Source organism: Rhinolophus hipposideros (assembly GCF_964194185.1).
Source record: "Rhinolophus hipposideros genome assembly, chromosome: 7".
In the NCBI taxonomy this organism is placed as follows: Eukaryota; Metazoa; Chordata; class Mammalia; order Chiroptera; family Rhinolophidae; genus Rhinolophus; species Rhinolophus hipposideros.
In genome coordinates, this window is record NC_138053.1 from 3,149,092 (window position 1) to 3,162,245 (window position 13,154).

The 13,154-nt window shown below is 47.4% G+C and overlaps 1 protein-coding gene across 8 annotated transcripts in view; it reads right to left on the reverse strand.

Annotated features, from left to right (window-relative positions):
• Positions 1-1,457: 1,457 nt before the first annotated feature.
• The window catches only part of AUTS2 (activator of transcription and developmental regulator AUTS2), a 1,101,951-nt gene continuing 1,090,254 nt past the window's right edge, over positions 1,458-13,154 (reverse strand). For all 8 annotated transcript variants that reach the window (XM_081053759.1, XM_081053755.1, XM_081053758.1 and 5 more), the window contains 5 exons: positions 12,672-12,813; positions 9,223-9,300; positions 8,197-8,280; positions 6,826-7,048; positions 1,458-4,509 (listed from right to left, as the gene is read on the reverse strand). In XM_081053759.1, coding sequence (XP_080909885.1) covers positions 3,261-4,509; positions 6,826-7,048; positions 8,197-8,280; positions 9,223-9,300; positions 12,672-12,813 — 1,776 coding nt within the window. In that variant the 3' untranslated portion in view covers positions 1,458-3,260. The remainder of the gene's footprint in view (positions 4,510-6,825; positions 7,049-8,196; positions 8,281-9,222; positions 9,301-12,671; positions 12,814-13,154) is intronic.

Here is a 13,154-nt window from a genome sequence, read left to right on the forward strand (position 1 = left end):
CTGTTGCAAGTATCCTTCCAAAATGTTAATTATTGCATCATGTTCGCTATTTTACTTGTCATGTACCATTAGAAGGTAACAAGGTCATTGTCAGTCAAAAATTGTGGAGATAATTAGAGCATCCATAGGTTAGCAGAAAATCAAATTGGTGCTGGTCCCCATCAATGCCAAGAAGCTGAACCTAATTAGAGGGAAAATATGCAAAGGTTGCAATGAATAAAGCCCCAGGGATTAAATACTGTGCCTGATGTGCGAGTTGACTTCTCTCAGTCCTGACATTGCAGATGGCGACATGAAAATAGGTGTACAATAGGAGACAGTAAGCTATGCCAGAAACAGCAAATCAACACTGATGTTGATGTCTGGAAAATCCTGAGAATTGCCTGATTTGGAAAAACAGTGTTTACCATATTTTCCAATCCACTACTTTTCTTCTAGTTATTTTCTCTAGTCTCTGAATCGGCTATTAACATATAAAAGTAGAGTGAAGTGGCCTTTACCCAAGCAGTCCCTGCTCCTCCCATCAGCTTGCTAAACCTGCAGGGCTGGTCCCCCCAGGGGTTTTCTAGTGCCCCACTTCCCAACACCCCTGTGAGCCCATGGCTCTCTGGTCACAAGCCCAGAGCCCTGTTTCTGTCCACTTCCACTTCTAACTTACTGTCAGCAGCCACCAGATTCAGCTAACCAGGACTGCTTTCCTTTGTTTTTCCCAGTAAAACACAAATACCAATCCACACAGAAATTTCATCAGGTTGACAGAGTAACATTTAACGATTTTTACATCTTGGAAAACACCCAGATTTTAGAGGATGAGGGAGAAGTCTGCAAACTGATGAGGGATGTGCCATGTCATTCAACAAGACACTGAAAAAGGAGAGACAGGAAGAAGCATCTGGAAGGCGTTAGGGAACAGAACCGATGGAGTCCTCAGTGAAATGCAAAGGAACAGCCTCGCAAAGACTGCTGCCAAGGGCCCCAAATCACATTTGTCATCAACGCAGAAAAAGCAGACGCTGAGCTCTGAGGTGGTTCTGGGACACAAAGGGCGCTTGCTAACCTGGTCACACATTCATCCTCTACAAAAACCTGACGCACCTTTCCATGACTTAACAATATTTTGCTTAGTACATACACCGCCACCAGCGCCACCCACAACTGAGTGGCGGGGGCAGGGGAGGCACACATGGCAAGAGACTAATTGGTGGTCACTTAGCTAAGTGGGCAGGCGGCCACTGGCGGTCAGCCTTCTGCTCTCGCTTGGGCTGGGCTCAGGTGTTTCAGAGCCAGGCCTCACAGGTATGGCGTCTTCCCTAAGGTGGTGATGGCCATTGCACACAAACAAACAGCTGAAAGCTTAGTTCACATTTTTTAATAACATGGCACAGTTTACATTACACAAGAAGGCTCCGCCGATGAGAACATGCTGAAGATTCAGTCGCTTCACTTTTCTTTTCACATAGGATCTAGAAAGGACTTTATTACATACAGGATAAACAGCAAAAAGTTCTGTATAGAACAATCTCTTTACAATACTGAAAGCTACCACTACAGTTCCAGTGTACATATTCCTTGGGTTTGTTTTCCTTTTTAGTTGTTGTCTTAAAAAAAAGAAACAAAAAAACAAAACAAAAAAAAAAACACTGCACAACATCTGGAGTTCACAAAATCTGAAGCTCACAACTAAACCTTCAGTTTACTACTAAAATAGATCTCTCTGCTTATTAGAAACAATGGTCTGTAGTTAACTTTTTTCTTTTTTTGCAAAAACAGAATAACAATGTCAGATAGCACTTTTAATATACTAGAAGACCAAATGGAGCTAATTTTATTTCATACGTATATTTTACAATCCAGTAGACAAGATATATTGTATTTCTCTGCTAGTAAAGTCATATTCTCTCCAAATATGTAGACAAGAGGCTTAATGTGTTATAAAAGTGTTATGAAGAGACATTAAGATCGATGCAAACTGAAAAGCACACGCCCACGCAAGGCTTTGTCTCTGCCACCTTCCAGCCTCTGTAACTCTCCACGGCCGCACAGGGCCGACCTGTAACGGCTATTCCCAGACTTTATTACCGACTGGAATACAACGAGTCACATTAGGAAATGTGCACCTTAAGCTCGTCAGTAATTGAAGACAGTGAAAACATATCCATCATCTGAGAAAACTTGAAGTTTTCTTTCAGGATCTGTTTAGGTGTAATTAAATCGTATTACAAAACGAGGAGGTGTGTAGATATGAAATAGGACACTGAAAAATGCATGGTTCCCACGAGATGTGTGTGAAATCACGTGACTGGTGGTGACGAGATGCTGGCGACCTGTTTGTGTCCCCTGATTTTGGCATCTGACAACTCCCATCCTCCCTGGCACTGGTTGCTCATATCCTCGTTACCTTTGTGGGGCCGCCCTCTCCCCCGGGGGCCCGTAAGCAGCAACTTCAGATGCGAAGTTTCAGCCTTGGGTCCAATTTGCAAATTAGGATGTTTCTCCGTTTGAAAAAAAACAAGCAAGGAAAACAGAGTCATATCACGTAAGCACTTGTTCAGGGAAAATATGACCTTAAGTATGTTGTAAATGGATTGAAAAGGCTCCTTTGAGTTAGGCGGGCTTTTGTGAAAAGCCCTAACATTCATTGCATAGTTGAAGGGTTTAGCTGTCTATAACAATACATGGGAACACAGTGTAGCCGCCTGTGTTCACTGATATTAGGTTTGCAAATAGCACATTTTAAGAAGTATTAATGTATTATGTTACTTAATCTTTATCTATTTACATTTGTACAAAGTAAAGCTTTCATCTTACCCTTTTGCATATATGAACCCTTAGCTCGTGAAGCAATCTTTTTTTTACATAGCTATGTACACGGCCTTCCCTTCTCACCTGAAAGAGCTTCGCACGATGGATTGTGTGGACTGTTGTTTGTTTGTTTTCTCCCCAAGTATCACCACACTGGTATGTGTTGTCATCTTCACTGTTTTGGTTCAAATAAAAAAAAAAGTTTTATAGGAGAAACCGAGAGAGTTGGGACACGTGAGAACATGTGACTTGGCTAAAAGATCTGAAAAATTTCAACATATAATATACAAAAACATTTCAAAATCTGCACCGAGTCTATACATTTTTTACAAAGGGAAGAGTTGGGGGCTTCTGGCCCCCCAGTCTGTGTTGTTGATGCAGGAGTTCTCCGGCTCTTTCTAAAGTCTGGCGTTGTGTTGGGGTAGGGTTTCTTCTTCCTTTCGTGTCCTAGTCTCTCCTTATCGAGCTTCGATATCCTTCAGAGTGTGGGAAGGCGGCCTCTCCCTCATCTCTGCCGACAGAGGAGTAGTCCTTCTGGGAGAGACTGGACGGCCCCCCAGCGTAGAAATGAGCGGGGGCGGCGCGCTGAGCGCGGCTGTGGGAGGGGTCTTGTTGAGGAGTCCGTTCTGGTGGCCCGCGGTGGGGCTGATTCTGGGGTAGTGCATGCTGGGGAGTCCCGGAGTGATGAGGCTGGGATGGGGCAGGTGTCCGTCGAGGGAGGCCGGGTGCACAGGATGGAGCCGCGTGTGCTCGTAGTCCTCTCTGAGCATGTGCAAGCGCTCCCGCTCATCCAGGTGGGCCCCTCGCTCGTGTTCCCGCCGAGGGTCCACAGACAGAGGGTGGTGGTGGTGGTGGTGGTGGTGGTTATAATCATGGGGCTCCCTGTCCCTGAAGGAGCGGTCAGCTTCGTACAGCCGGGGAGTGGAGAGACGGTGGAGAGGGTCATTCCTTAGCAGAAAGTCCCTGCCCAGCGGATCTCTCCGGTGAATGTCAAGTTCTCGGTAGGGATCCCGCAGAGGGTCCCGAATGGGGTCCCAGTGGAAAGAAGGGTACGGGAACCGCTCTCCGCCCGGGATGGGGCTGATGCCCATGAAGGGGGTCATCATGCGAGTCCTGTCCAGGCTGCTGATGCTGTTCATGGGGTGAATGCCCGTCACCCCCACCGTCATGGGCATGGAGGCCAAGGGCCCCGGGTGCACACTGGATGAGGAGTTGGGAGGCGGCGGCTCCGAGGCCCGGTGGGTCTGGGGGGCCTCCGGAGGGAGGTCATGGTCTTCCTTGCGCTCCTCCTTCACCTTGACCTCTGAGTTCTTCTTAGGGTTCTCGTAGGCCGGCTCGCTCTTGCGCTGCTCAGCCTCACGGCTCGAGGTGCTGTTGGGCCTGGCGCTCTCCACGACGGGGGTCCGCACGTAGGGTGACGGCACCCGGGCCAGCTGCTTGGCCTCTTCGCCCACGGCTCGCCCCTCGTGGCTGTGGCCGTCCTTCTCCGGAAGGTGGCCTTCCTTCGCTTTGTGCTCCTCGGCGGTCAAGTCCTTGCGGGACTCTGAATGGTCCCTCTCCCTCTCTTTGGATTTGTCTTTCTCGCGAGCCTCAGTGTTCAAATGACCCCTGATCTGTTCAGTGGAGCTGCGGGTATGTCCCAGGGTGCTCACCGGGAGGACAGGTGCTGGTGAAGGGTGGCTGGAGTGTCTTTTCTCAACACTTTCCCTGAGGAAGAAAGAGGCAAAAAGGAAGCAAATGAAATGGGCTTATCAGCCTGGCAAGCGGCTGCCAATGAAATGGTGGTGTGAAAAGGACAGGCTCGGGTCTGGTTCCCATGGTTGCCGAGGCGGCAGGACATGCCCTTTGTATGACAAATCCAGCCACCCTGACTTAGCTAGGCTGTAGAGGAAACTTTAAGGTGAAGTGCTAGGGATGAGGGTGAATGGGAGAGCTGAGCGGAGAAAACAATTTTCTCTGTATGTAAGAGTCACGTGCCTCAATCAAGACCACAGAAAAAGAGCTTTCAGAAGCCAAACTGGCCCGAAGTGGTCAGAGAGTCAGAGGTGCGGCAACACCTCCCGTCTGACTGGGCTCAGCGTCGGTCAGTGTGGAGAATCAGGTTTGAAGAGCGGAAACGCAAACACGCCTTTTTGTCCAACTCTGCCAGACAGAGCCAAGAGGAGAAAGTTTCCCGGGACTATTACCGAGCTTCTCTCTCCTGACATCAGGACAGACAGCTGGCTTCAGAGTAAAGGACACGGAGACAGAGCAATCTCCAAGATGCAGTACGTGAGGGGGTTTGAAAGGAAAGCACAGTTTCAGGACTTTTGGGTTGCAAAAAGTACTTTTGCATTAGGAAGGATAAGAAAGCTAAAATCGGATGAGAAGATTGGGAAAGCCTGTAGGAAGAGCAGCTCCACGGACACAAAACCTCATGAGGGAAATTGAGAACAATCTGTGAGCATCTGTGAATGGAAATGTGAATAAAGAATTTTAGAGACCTGACTTTGGTGGGGGCTTAAGAGTACTGGGCAGAAAATGCAAAGCAACTGAATGATAGTAAGGTACCACGTGAAGAGGGAAGACTAAGAAGCTGGCAAGTCTTCGGGGCGGCCCCCACACAGACGTGGGAAGGTAAGGAAGAAGCAGGACACCAGAGGCTCAGTGACGGCCAGGCTCAGAAGGGGAGATGGCTACAGCAGGGGAAGGAAGACTCCCCCTACAAATTTGTTTCTAACCCATGTGCAAAGAATTTGTTTCTAACCCATGTGCAAAGGCTAAGAAGAACATCTTTACAAGGTAAGATAAAAGAAGAGTGTATTTTATTAGGTTTCCTGACTTTAATCCAAGAGGCCATCAAGAAAAATGTGACACGGTTTGCTGCCACATCCTGTTTTCTCTTCATTAACAGCCCGTGTAAGGAGAGCTCCTGGTCTAGGGTATGTCTATTTCAGGTGTGCCCCACGTGGGCAGTTTATAGCTCAAAGCTGAATGTTATCAGTGCTCTTCCCACTGGCTAAAAGATTTTTATCCGACTGCCTTGAAGGAAAATTTGTCTTTTTCTTTAATAAAAAAAAAAAAAAATCAGTTAGCATGATGGCCTGTGGTGAATATCTACTAATCTGTCACATTTAGGACCTGCAAAGTTGAATTCTTTTAAATCACTGAGATACACACACAATATACACAGTAAAGAAAAATTAAAGATTTGGATCATATATGAGTCTTAAGTACCAAAAGGAAATTGTTATTAGATATTTCCTGTCAAGCATATCTTGTGTATTCCTTATCAGTTCGTTCAAAATGAAAATATCCTGAAGAAAGAAAAGAAAAAGGGACACGTCAAGAAAAAAATTCTTCAGAAAAAAATACCGTAAGACGTTTTCCTCCTTAAGTCTACTTCTTTTTTAGGCATGGGTTACAAAGTAGAGATAAAAAATGGTTAGTAAAATTAATTATCCTCTGGCAAAGCAAACCCAAACAAAAACTGCTTGTTGACGTTTCTCTAAATCTAGATTAGCAAAATTTTATTAGTCATCTGTGAGCCCAGGATTTGAGTTTGAACAAAATTTCAGAAAAATATGATGAGACAATGCAAACATGACTTTCTAAAAGAAAACAAAAAGAAAGAGAAAGAGAGAAAAACCTATGGATGATTCAATGGACTGCACGAACTTGAAAGCAAATATGGTACTGATTCATGCTGTGTGTGCCTGGGCCAAAGCCCCTCCTCACTGCCCTTTAGAGAAAGGCTTATTTGGGTACCCTAATGCTCACAAGGCTTTGGGAGGTTCTACATGTGCAGCTGCTTCTGCGTCAGGCCCTCTCACTCTGCTACGTCGTGTGCTATGGTCACCAGGCGCTATGGGGCCAGACGGGGGCACTCGGGGGCGTCGGGGACCTGGGCGCTGTGCTGGTCCCGCTGTGTGACGAGCGGAGGCCACAGCTGAAGCACGAGGCTGGGACAGGGAGGGTGGACAGCCAGTACTTGGCACAGAGTGGGCTCCCCCAGTGGGACTCGAGAGCGGTTTCTTTCCGTACCTTTCTTTGTCATCTTTACTAACAGATGAGTCTCGTTTATCTACATCTCTATCTCTGTCATGAGCTGCAGTGGGTGCGCTACGCTCCAGCTCCCCTGGCTTCAGCCAGGGCGGAGGGGTCGGGAACGACGGAGGCGTTCGGTGCAGCCGGTTCCAGGGTTCGTGAGGGTTGCTAAAGTTCTGCACACTGGGGCCATCCTTGTGGCCGAACATTGAGTTGGGTGCTGAAATGGTGAAGTGGAGAACAAAAAGGTTTAAGAGAAATTATATAATCTGCTGTAATGAAGGTACTTACCCAAAAACTTTTAACAGCATTCAGTTAAAATGAATACATATTATTGGGAGCTGGAAAAGGAAAGGAGATTAACAAATTCATTAGAGGAACTCTTGTCCTACACTGGAGAGGTAGCTCACAGATATTTCTTTTTTTTTTTTTTTAACCAAAGGAGGGAAAGATTAAAAAGGAAAGGGACCAAACAGGTATCAAGATTACCTACTGAAACATATGTGTGCATGCAGAAGTCCCAAGCATGCAGAAGGGTGTTTTGATGGTGTGACTTAGATGAGTAATACTCAGTTCAGAGAATTCAGGCTTAGCCTCTACCCACCACAACCCTGCTAACATGACCACTACTCTTTCCACAACTTTTGCAAACTAAAGCAAGAGTCACCAGAGACCAGACAGCACCTTGACCTAAATAGACACATAAGGTCTGCGCTAGATGGAATTGTGATGGCTGCTTACAGCTGCATTTTAGGTCCTTGTACCCGAAGACTGTGATGTGTGGATGGCACGAGAGAAAACAAGTTGAGAGTATTTTATTCAATGACAAAATAATGTTTAGAACATCTGTCTTTTCCTATTTGAGACAGACTTTTTAGTAGTATAAAACCACACAATCCTCCCAGATTATGGAGCACGAAATGTTGCCAGCTCTTGACTCTCCTGAGCCTGGTGTTTTCCTGCTATCTTTCATGGAGCTTTTTCAATTCTACTAATGCCAAGGGCAAGATGAAAATTAAAAGTTGTTTTCACTTCTAATGGGAGTTCTAGGCAAAGCCGGCGATAGTAGAGATGGAATGTGGAAGAACCTACGAATTTAAGCAAACTTTTTGGAGTTCAGTTAACTATATTACCTTTCCTGAACCTCAGGAACATGTATTAATAGTGGGCTATCCTTAAAATGGTAGTTTTGGTGGAATGCACGCTTACATCTAACTCCATTGTTTAGGCCTGCCTTTGCAATCATATAACCTCAATGTGTTTCCCAAGAGCATAGTTTCCTTTTTTCTGGAAAGGTCTTGGGCCATAGACAAGCCACAGAAGATAAACAGGGTGCAAGGCAGATTTTAAAAAGTGAAAGGTACTCACTAACTGAAGGATTTCCAAGTCCGCCGAAGGCATTGCCACCAACTGCTGCTAGGCCCGTGAACGTAGACGGCCGATTGAAAGGCTCTGCAAAGAAGATCGGGAGGGAGACAGCTGTAGGACTCCACTGTGTGAGGAGCACAGAGCTTCGTGGACGCGGGGGGAGGGGTGTGGGATCCTTGCCCTGTCCATAGTCAGCTGACTTGTCCCACTCTCCTACCAGATCATGCGAAAGGTTTTCACTGCACTTGGATTTAGGCATAGGATTAGCACAGTATTTACAAAAGCTGCTTTCTGAAACTGTGCATTTTGCCCTCGTTCTCTTTGGCCAGGTGGGGAACATGACTCAAGCCACAAGTTGTAAGATGTGTTTCTGCCCTGCGTCCCTGCTTCTGGAATGTGCTCTGGAGACTCTGACGGAAAGGAAGTAAGACGGCATCTTAAAATAAACCTCTCAGTGATGAAACTCTGAAGGCTCACGTGTTACACACCCTGCTGTTGGGCATACCTTGCCTGCAACTGCTTGTACACAATATCCAATAAATAAAGGCCATGAAAAAAGCAGGCACCTTTACTAGAAGAGACATAATAATGGAGCAGTGAATTGTGAAGTGATTAAAAAGTAATGGGTAGTGAGTCTTCATAACACTATCTTGACTTTCTTTCCACCTCCAGCAGGTGCCCATAGATATGAGGCAAGAGCTCACCATCCTCCTCCAGGGGGCAGGAGCGGTGCTGTGCCCCTGCGTTCCCTGAGGGACCGAGGTAGGCTTTCCCTCGCACAGCACCAGTGCCTGCAGACAGAACCAGGACGCAGCACAGATCCACTCGGCAAGAAAGTCTTCACTCCCAGAAGTGCTGACATCCCGAGAATGGCTGGCACGTATTCAGATGTCTACAAGACCGCCATCCCTTCCCTATGTAGGTGAGGCGTCTAGACTATGGCCAACCTGCCAGGAAGTGCAGCGGGAGCACAGCAGATAGGTTTCCTGAAATACACGCCATTCCCTGACACTACGGGCAACTCACCGAGGTGGGCGGCAGGGTTGAGGAAGTTGCTGTGATGAGGAGGCGGCCCAAAGGGGGTCCCAGTTGGGTGTGCAGCACCTGTAAAGTCACACATAACGGAATTAGATTTCCCCGAAAGCCAACTCCTACAGCGCAAGCGGCCTACCCACTCTCTGAGAGAAAATGTCAGTCAGGACATAGCTACAGTCCTCCAGGCAGCACATGGGGGAGAAGAAACGTGCTTGTTAGGAAGCAGACAATAATAAACCACTCCCTTTCCCCCCTGCAAGCTGGGCTGGCCACCACCAAAAACAGGGATGACTTTTTAAAGACGCTGGCACACAGTGTTAGAAACATGAGAAACACTGCCAGGGGTGGGGGGTTCTATAGTCAAATAAGCTTGGAGAAATGCCCGGTTACAACATGTTAAGCAAGGTCCTTTCATGAAAGACTAAGAACCCTTATCATGTTCATGGGCCCACCCGTTCTCTCCGAGGGGACATCTGGCCTCGGACCATTTTCTTCACAGAGCATCTTGGGGAGCAAGTTGTTCCCTCAGAGAAACACTGTTCTGGACACTATGCTAACTCTTGGCACAGGAGCAGCCGTTATGGAGCTGCATATCTGGACTGCTCTGCTTCTGGGCCGTGGCTGACTCTCTTTTCCTAAGAGTGTTAGTTGTCACAGCCCCGCACTGAAGATCCAGCCCCGAGAGACTCACTGTGCCCGAGAGAGACCAGGTCCTGGGGGCAAAGGCCTCCGGTGGCTCCGTCTTCAGCGCCAGGAAGAGCGAGCTTACGCCTGTGTTTCTGGACACCAGTACTCTTCTAATTGGCCCATTAGTCTTTGCCCACCAGGGAACTCAGGTCTAACTCAGGGGTCTTCTTGCCTTTGGTTTTCCCTTTATCCACATTCCCTCCCCTACTTTATATTTTGCCTTCAACAATATGTATTTCTTTAAGATGCCTCAAATCCTTTTCTTGAAGGAAGTTGGGAAAGAAAAAGAGAGAAAGAGAGACAGAGAGCATGCAGATGTGGATCACGGAAGGACAGCATTTCTAAGAGCTTAGGGACCAGACTGGCTTGTAGATGTGCAGTGGGCAGCTGAGGCGGCCAGCTCTCTGGGAGCAGGCGGCTCCACACACAGGCTGGCCATGGTCCTCTGAAGGAGCGTCTTTACTTTATTTCAGGCATCAGTGCCCCACGGCAAGACAAAAGTGGCTGAATTTAACAAGTATGTGCCAATTATGCAGACCCATTAAAAGTTTCCCTAAATAACCATTTGGGGCAAAATCCGGTATTGTTTATGCTGGAAAAGATTACCTTCCAGACTGGAAGAAGAAACAGCCTGAATGAATTTCCTAAGAACGATTCCACAATCCCTTACACTTTGACTAAGTTCCTACAAACAAGTGTAAGTTCCTTCAGGAATGCAGAGTGCATGGAGGGTCGTTCCCCAGCCTGCCTGGGCTGCGAAGGAGCCACAAATGCAGGAGCACAGTTGTCCCAGTCACGGCGTCCCAGAATTGGAAGGCACTTGAGCAGCAGAGACTCTCTGTTCAGCCCTCGATGGTGACCTACTCCCCACCCAGAAAGTGCAGAAATGATACCCCGTCTCCACAGAGCAACGGAGCCCAGCATCCTCATTAGGTATTAACAGTGTTGCCAGCGAGGTAGAAGCTTGGCTGCGTACGTCTGTGTAGTACAAGCTAATTAATGCTTCCATGAAGACTGGGCTTCATTCAGCCCGGCGCCCCCAGGGTGTCTTGCAGTTCCAGAATTATTGAAGCAAAAGAAGCCAATTCATCTGCGTGGCTCAAATGGAAGCCAGGGAGAAATCTCTCTATTTCTATCCAAAAATTGCTCTTAGTGTATAGCCCTGTCCCAGAGCCTGGGTGCCATGGTAACAAAGCCGTCAGATATGTCCCTAGACACAACCGATAAAGCAAAACCTGAGACCTTAGCAAATTCCATCTACCCCGAAGGGTGATTCATTTGCTTTGGCAACAAAGCCCATTAAAACGATGATTTCTTGCAATACGGTGTTTCTCTCTTCCTGAATGGAAGAGCCTTAAGTCCACCAAAAATGAGTCTTGGATAAAAGCCTGGGAAGGCAGCAGGCAGGATGGATGTGAAACGTGTTCCCTAAGGACAAGAACAGAGAGACCCTTGGCCATCCACGTCCAGAAGAATAAATTCTACTTAGCACCGCGGGTGTGACGTTACGGACTGGTCACCACAGTGAGCTCAGTGGGCTCGTTTATAAGTTTTGCCGAGAGAAGGGCCCTGTGCTGTGCACCAAAAACAGCTTTAGAAAAGGCTGAGTGGTAAGGAAGCCGACACACAGAGGGCTGTCTTGTCTCCCTAAGACCCCTTAGAGACACTGAGTCTCGTCTGGATGTGCCTAGGGCAGAAGTGCGAGGCTCCACGAAGCAGTGACCCTCAGCACCCCCACCCCCGCTTTGGCACACCTAGGAGTCCCTTGGCTGTGCGCATGCTCACAGGTTAATGACCAGATCTCTCCGGTGCTTTCCACGCTGTATCCTGAATTTCCTGCATCGTTACAATTCCTGCATCATTACAAACTTAGGCAATAACACTAAGTTCTATAGCAGAGCGAACCAGCAACCAACTGACTCACCCTCCCCACCACAGACCACCGCACTGGTAACTGTCTTAACCATACAGGTGACCCTCGAACAACGTGGGGTTAGGGGTGCTGACCCCTTACAGAGTTGAAAATCTTCATATAAATCTTGACTCCACCAAAAGTTAACTACTAATAGTCTATTGTTGACCGGAAGACTTACCTATAACATAAACAGTAGATTAACATATTTTGTGTGTTATATGTATTATATACTGCATTCTTACAATAAAGTAAGCTAGAGAAAATGTTATTAAGAAAATCATAAGGAAGAGAAAATACATTTACAGTACTGCGTGTATTCACTGAAAAAAATCCACATATGTGTGGACTCGCACAGTTAAACGGTGTAGTTCAAGGGTCAGCTGTACTTCTTTCCTTTCAGACCCTCAAAACACAGGATGAGCGAGCACCGCGGTGCAAACCTTCCAAGTGTCCTGTGGGTGCTGACAGAAAGCGCAGCGCATCCTTACACAAGTCCTGGCACTGCTGCCTTCCGATCTGCCCCTGCAAGCTTTTTGGTCTTTTTTAAATAGCATTTGACGTGCTTGTGAGTTACATTGGCTTAATACAGAAGCAAGTAATGAGCTGAGGCAATATGAGCCCCCTAAGGGAAAGATGATCTTTTTTTCCTTCTTTAATGAAAGAGGACATCTCAATGAAGGAGGGTCCATTTCCCTATGTGCTGTGATGTGGCCTTGCAAGCTGGCATAATTTGTGTTTTTTTAAGGAGTGATTGAGTGGTGGCCCAGAGCACAAACAGAATTTGTTTAGCTGCCTGAGAACACCATTTCCCAGCTCTGCCCTGCCCCCCTGAACTCACCAGCGGCAGAAAACAAAGTTGAAGGCCGTGCCAGGTCATGGGGGTGGTGGATGGCTCCGAAGAGGCTGGGGCCAGGAGGACGGCTCAGGAACTCGGGTTTCAGTCCAAAGTCCAGTTTATGTGGGTCTGACTGCATCTGTTTCTAAAGCAGCAAGGAGGGAAATAAAAGATGACATCCCAAGAGGAACGGCAGGGAAGAAAGACATTCATGAAGAGGCTGAGATTGAGAGAGGAAAAACAGTGAATGGTGCACTCGGGCACTGAGCCAGTCAGGTCTAAGTTTATGAATGCCGTGAGAACACAGCCACCCACACGCCATTGAAGCCTCAATGCCAGAGCAGCCAGTCAGCCTGAGAGGTCAGTCGTGCTTGCTCTTGGGCAGTACCGGCTCTCCAACCAGAAATGGCAAGTGGCAGAACCAGTGTTTGCTCTCTGAGGCTACAATGAAACCATATCCTATTGACTCAAACCACCACCCCTCCC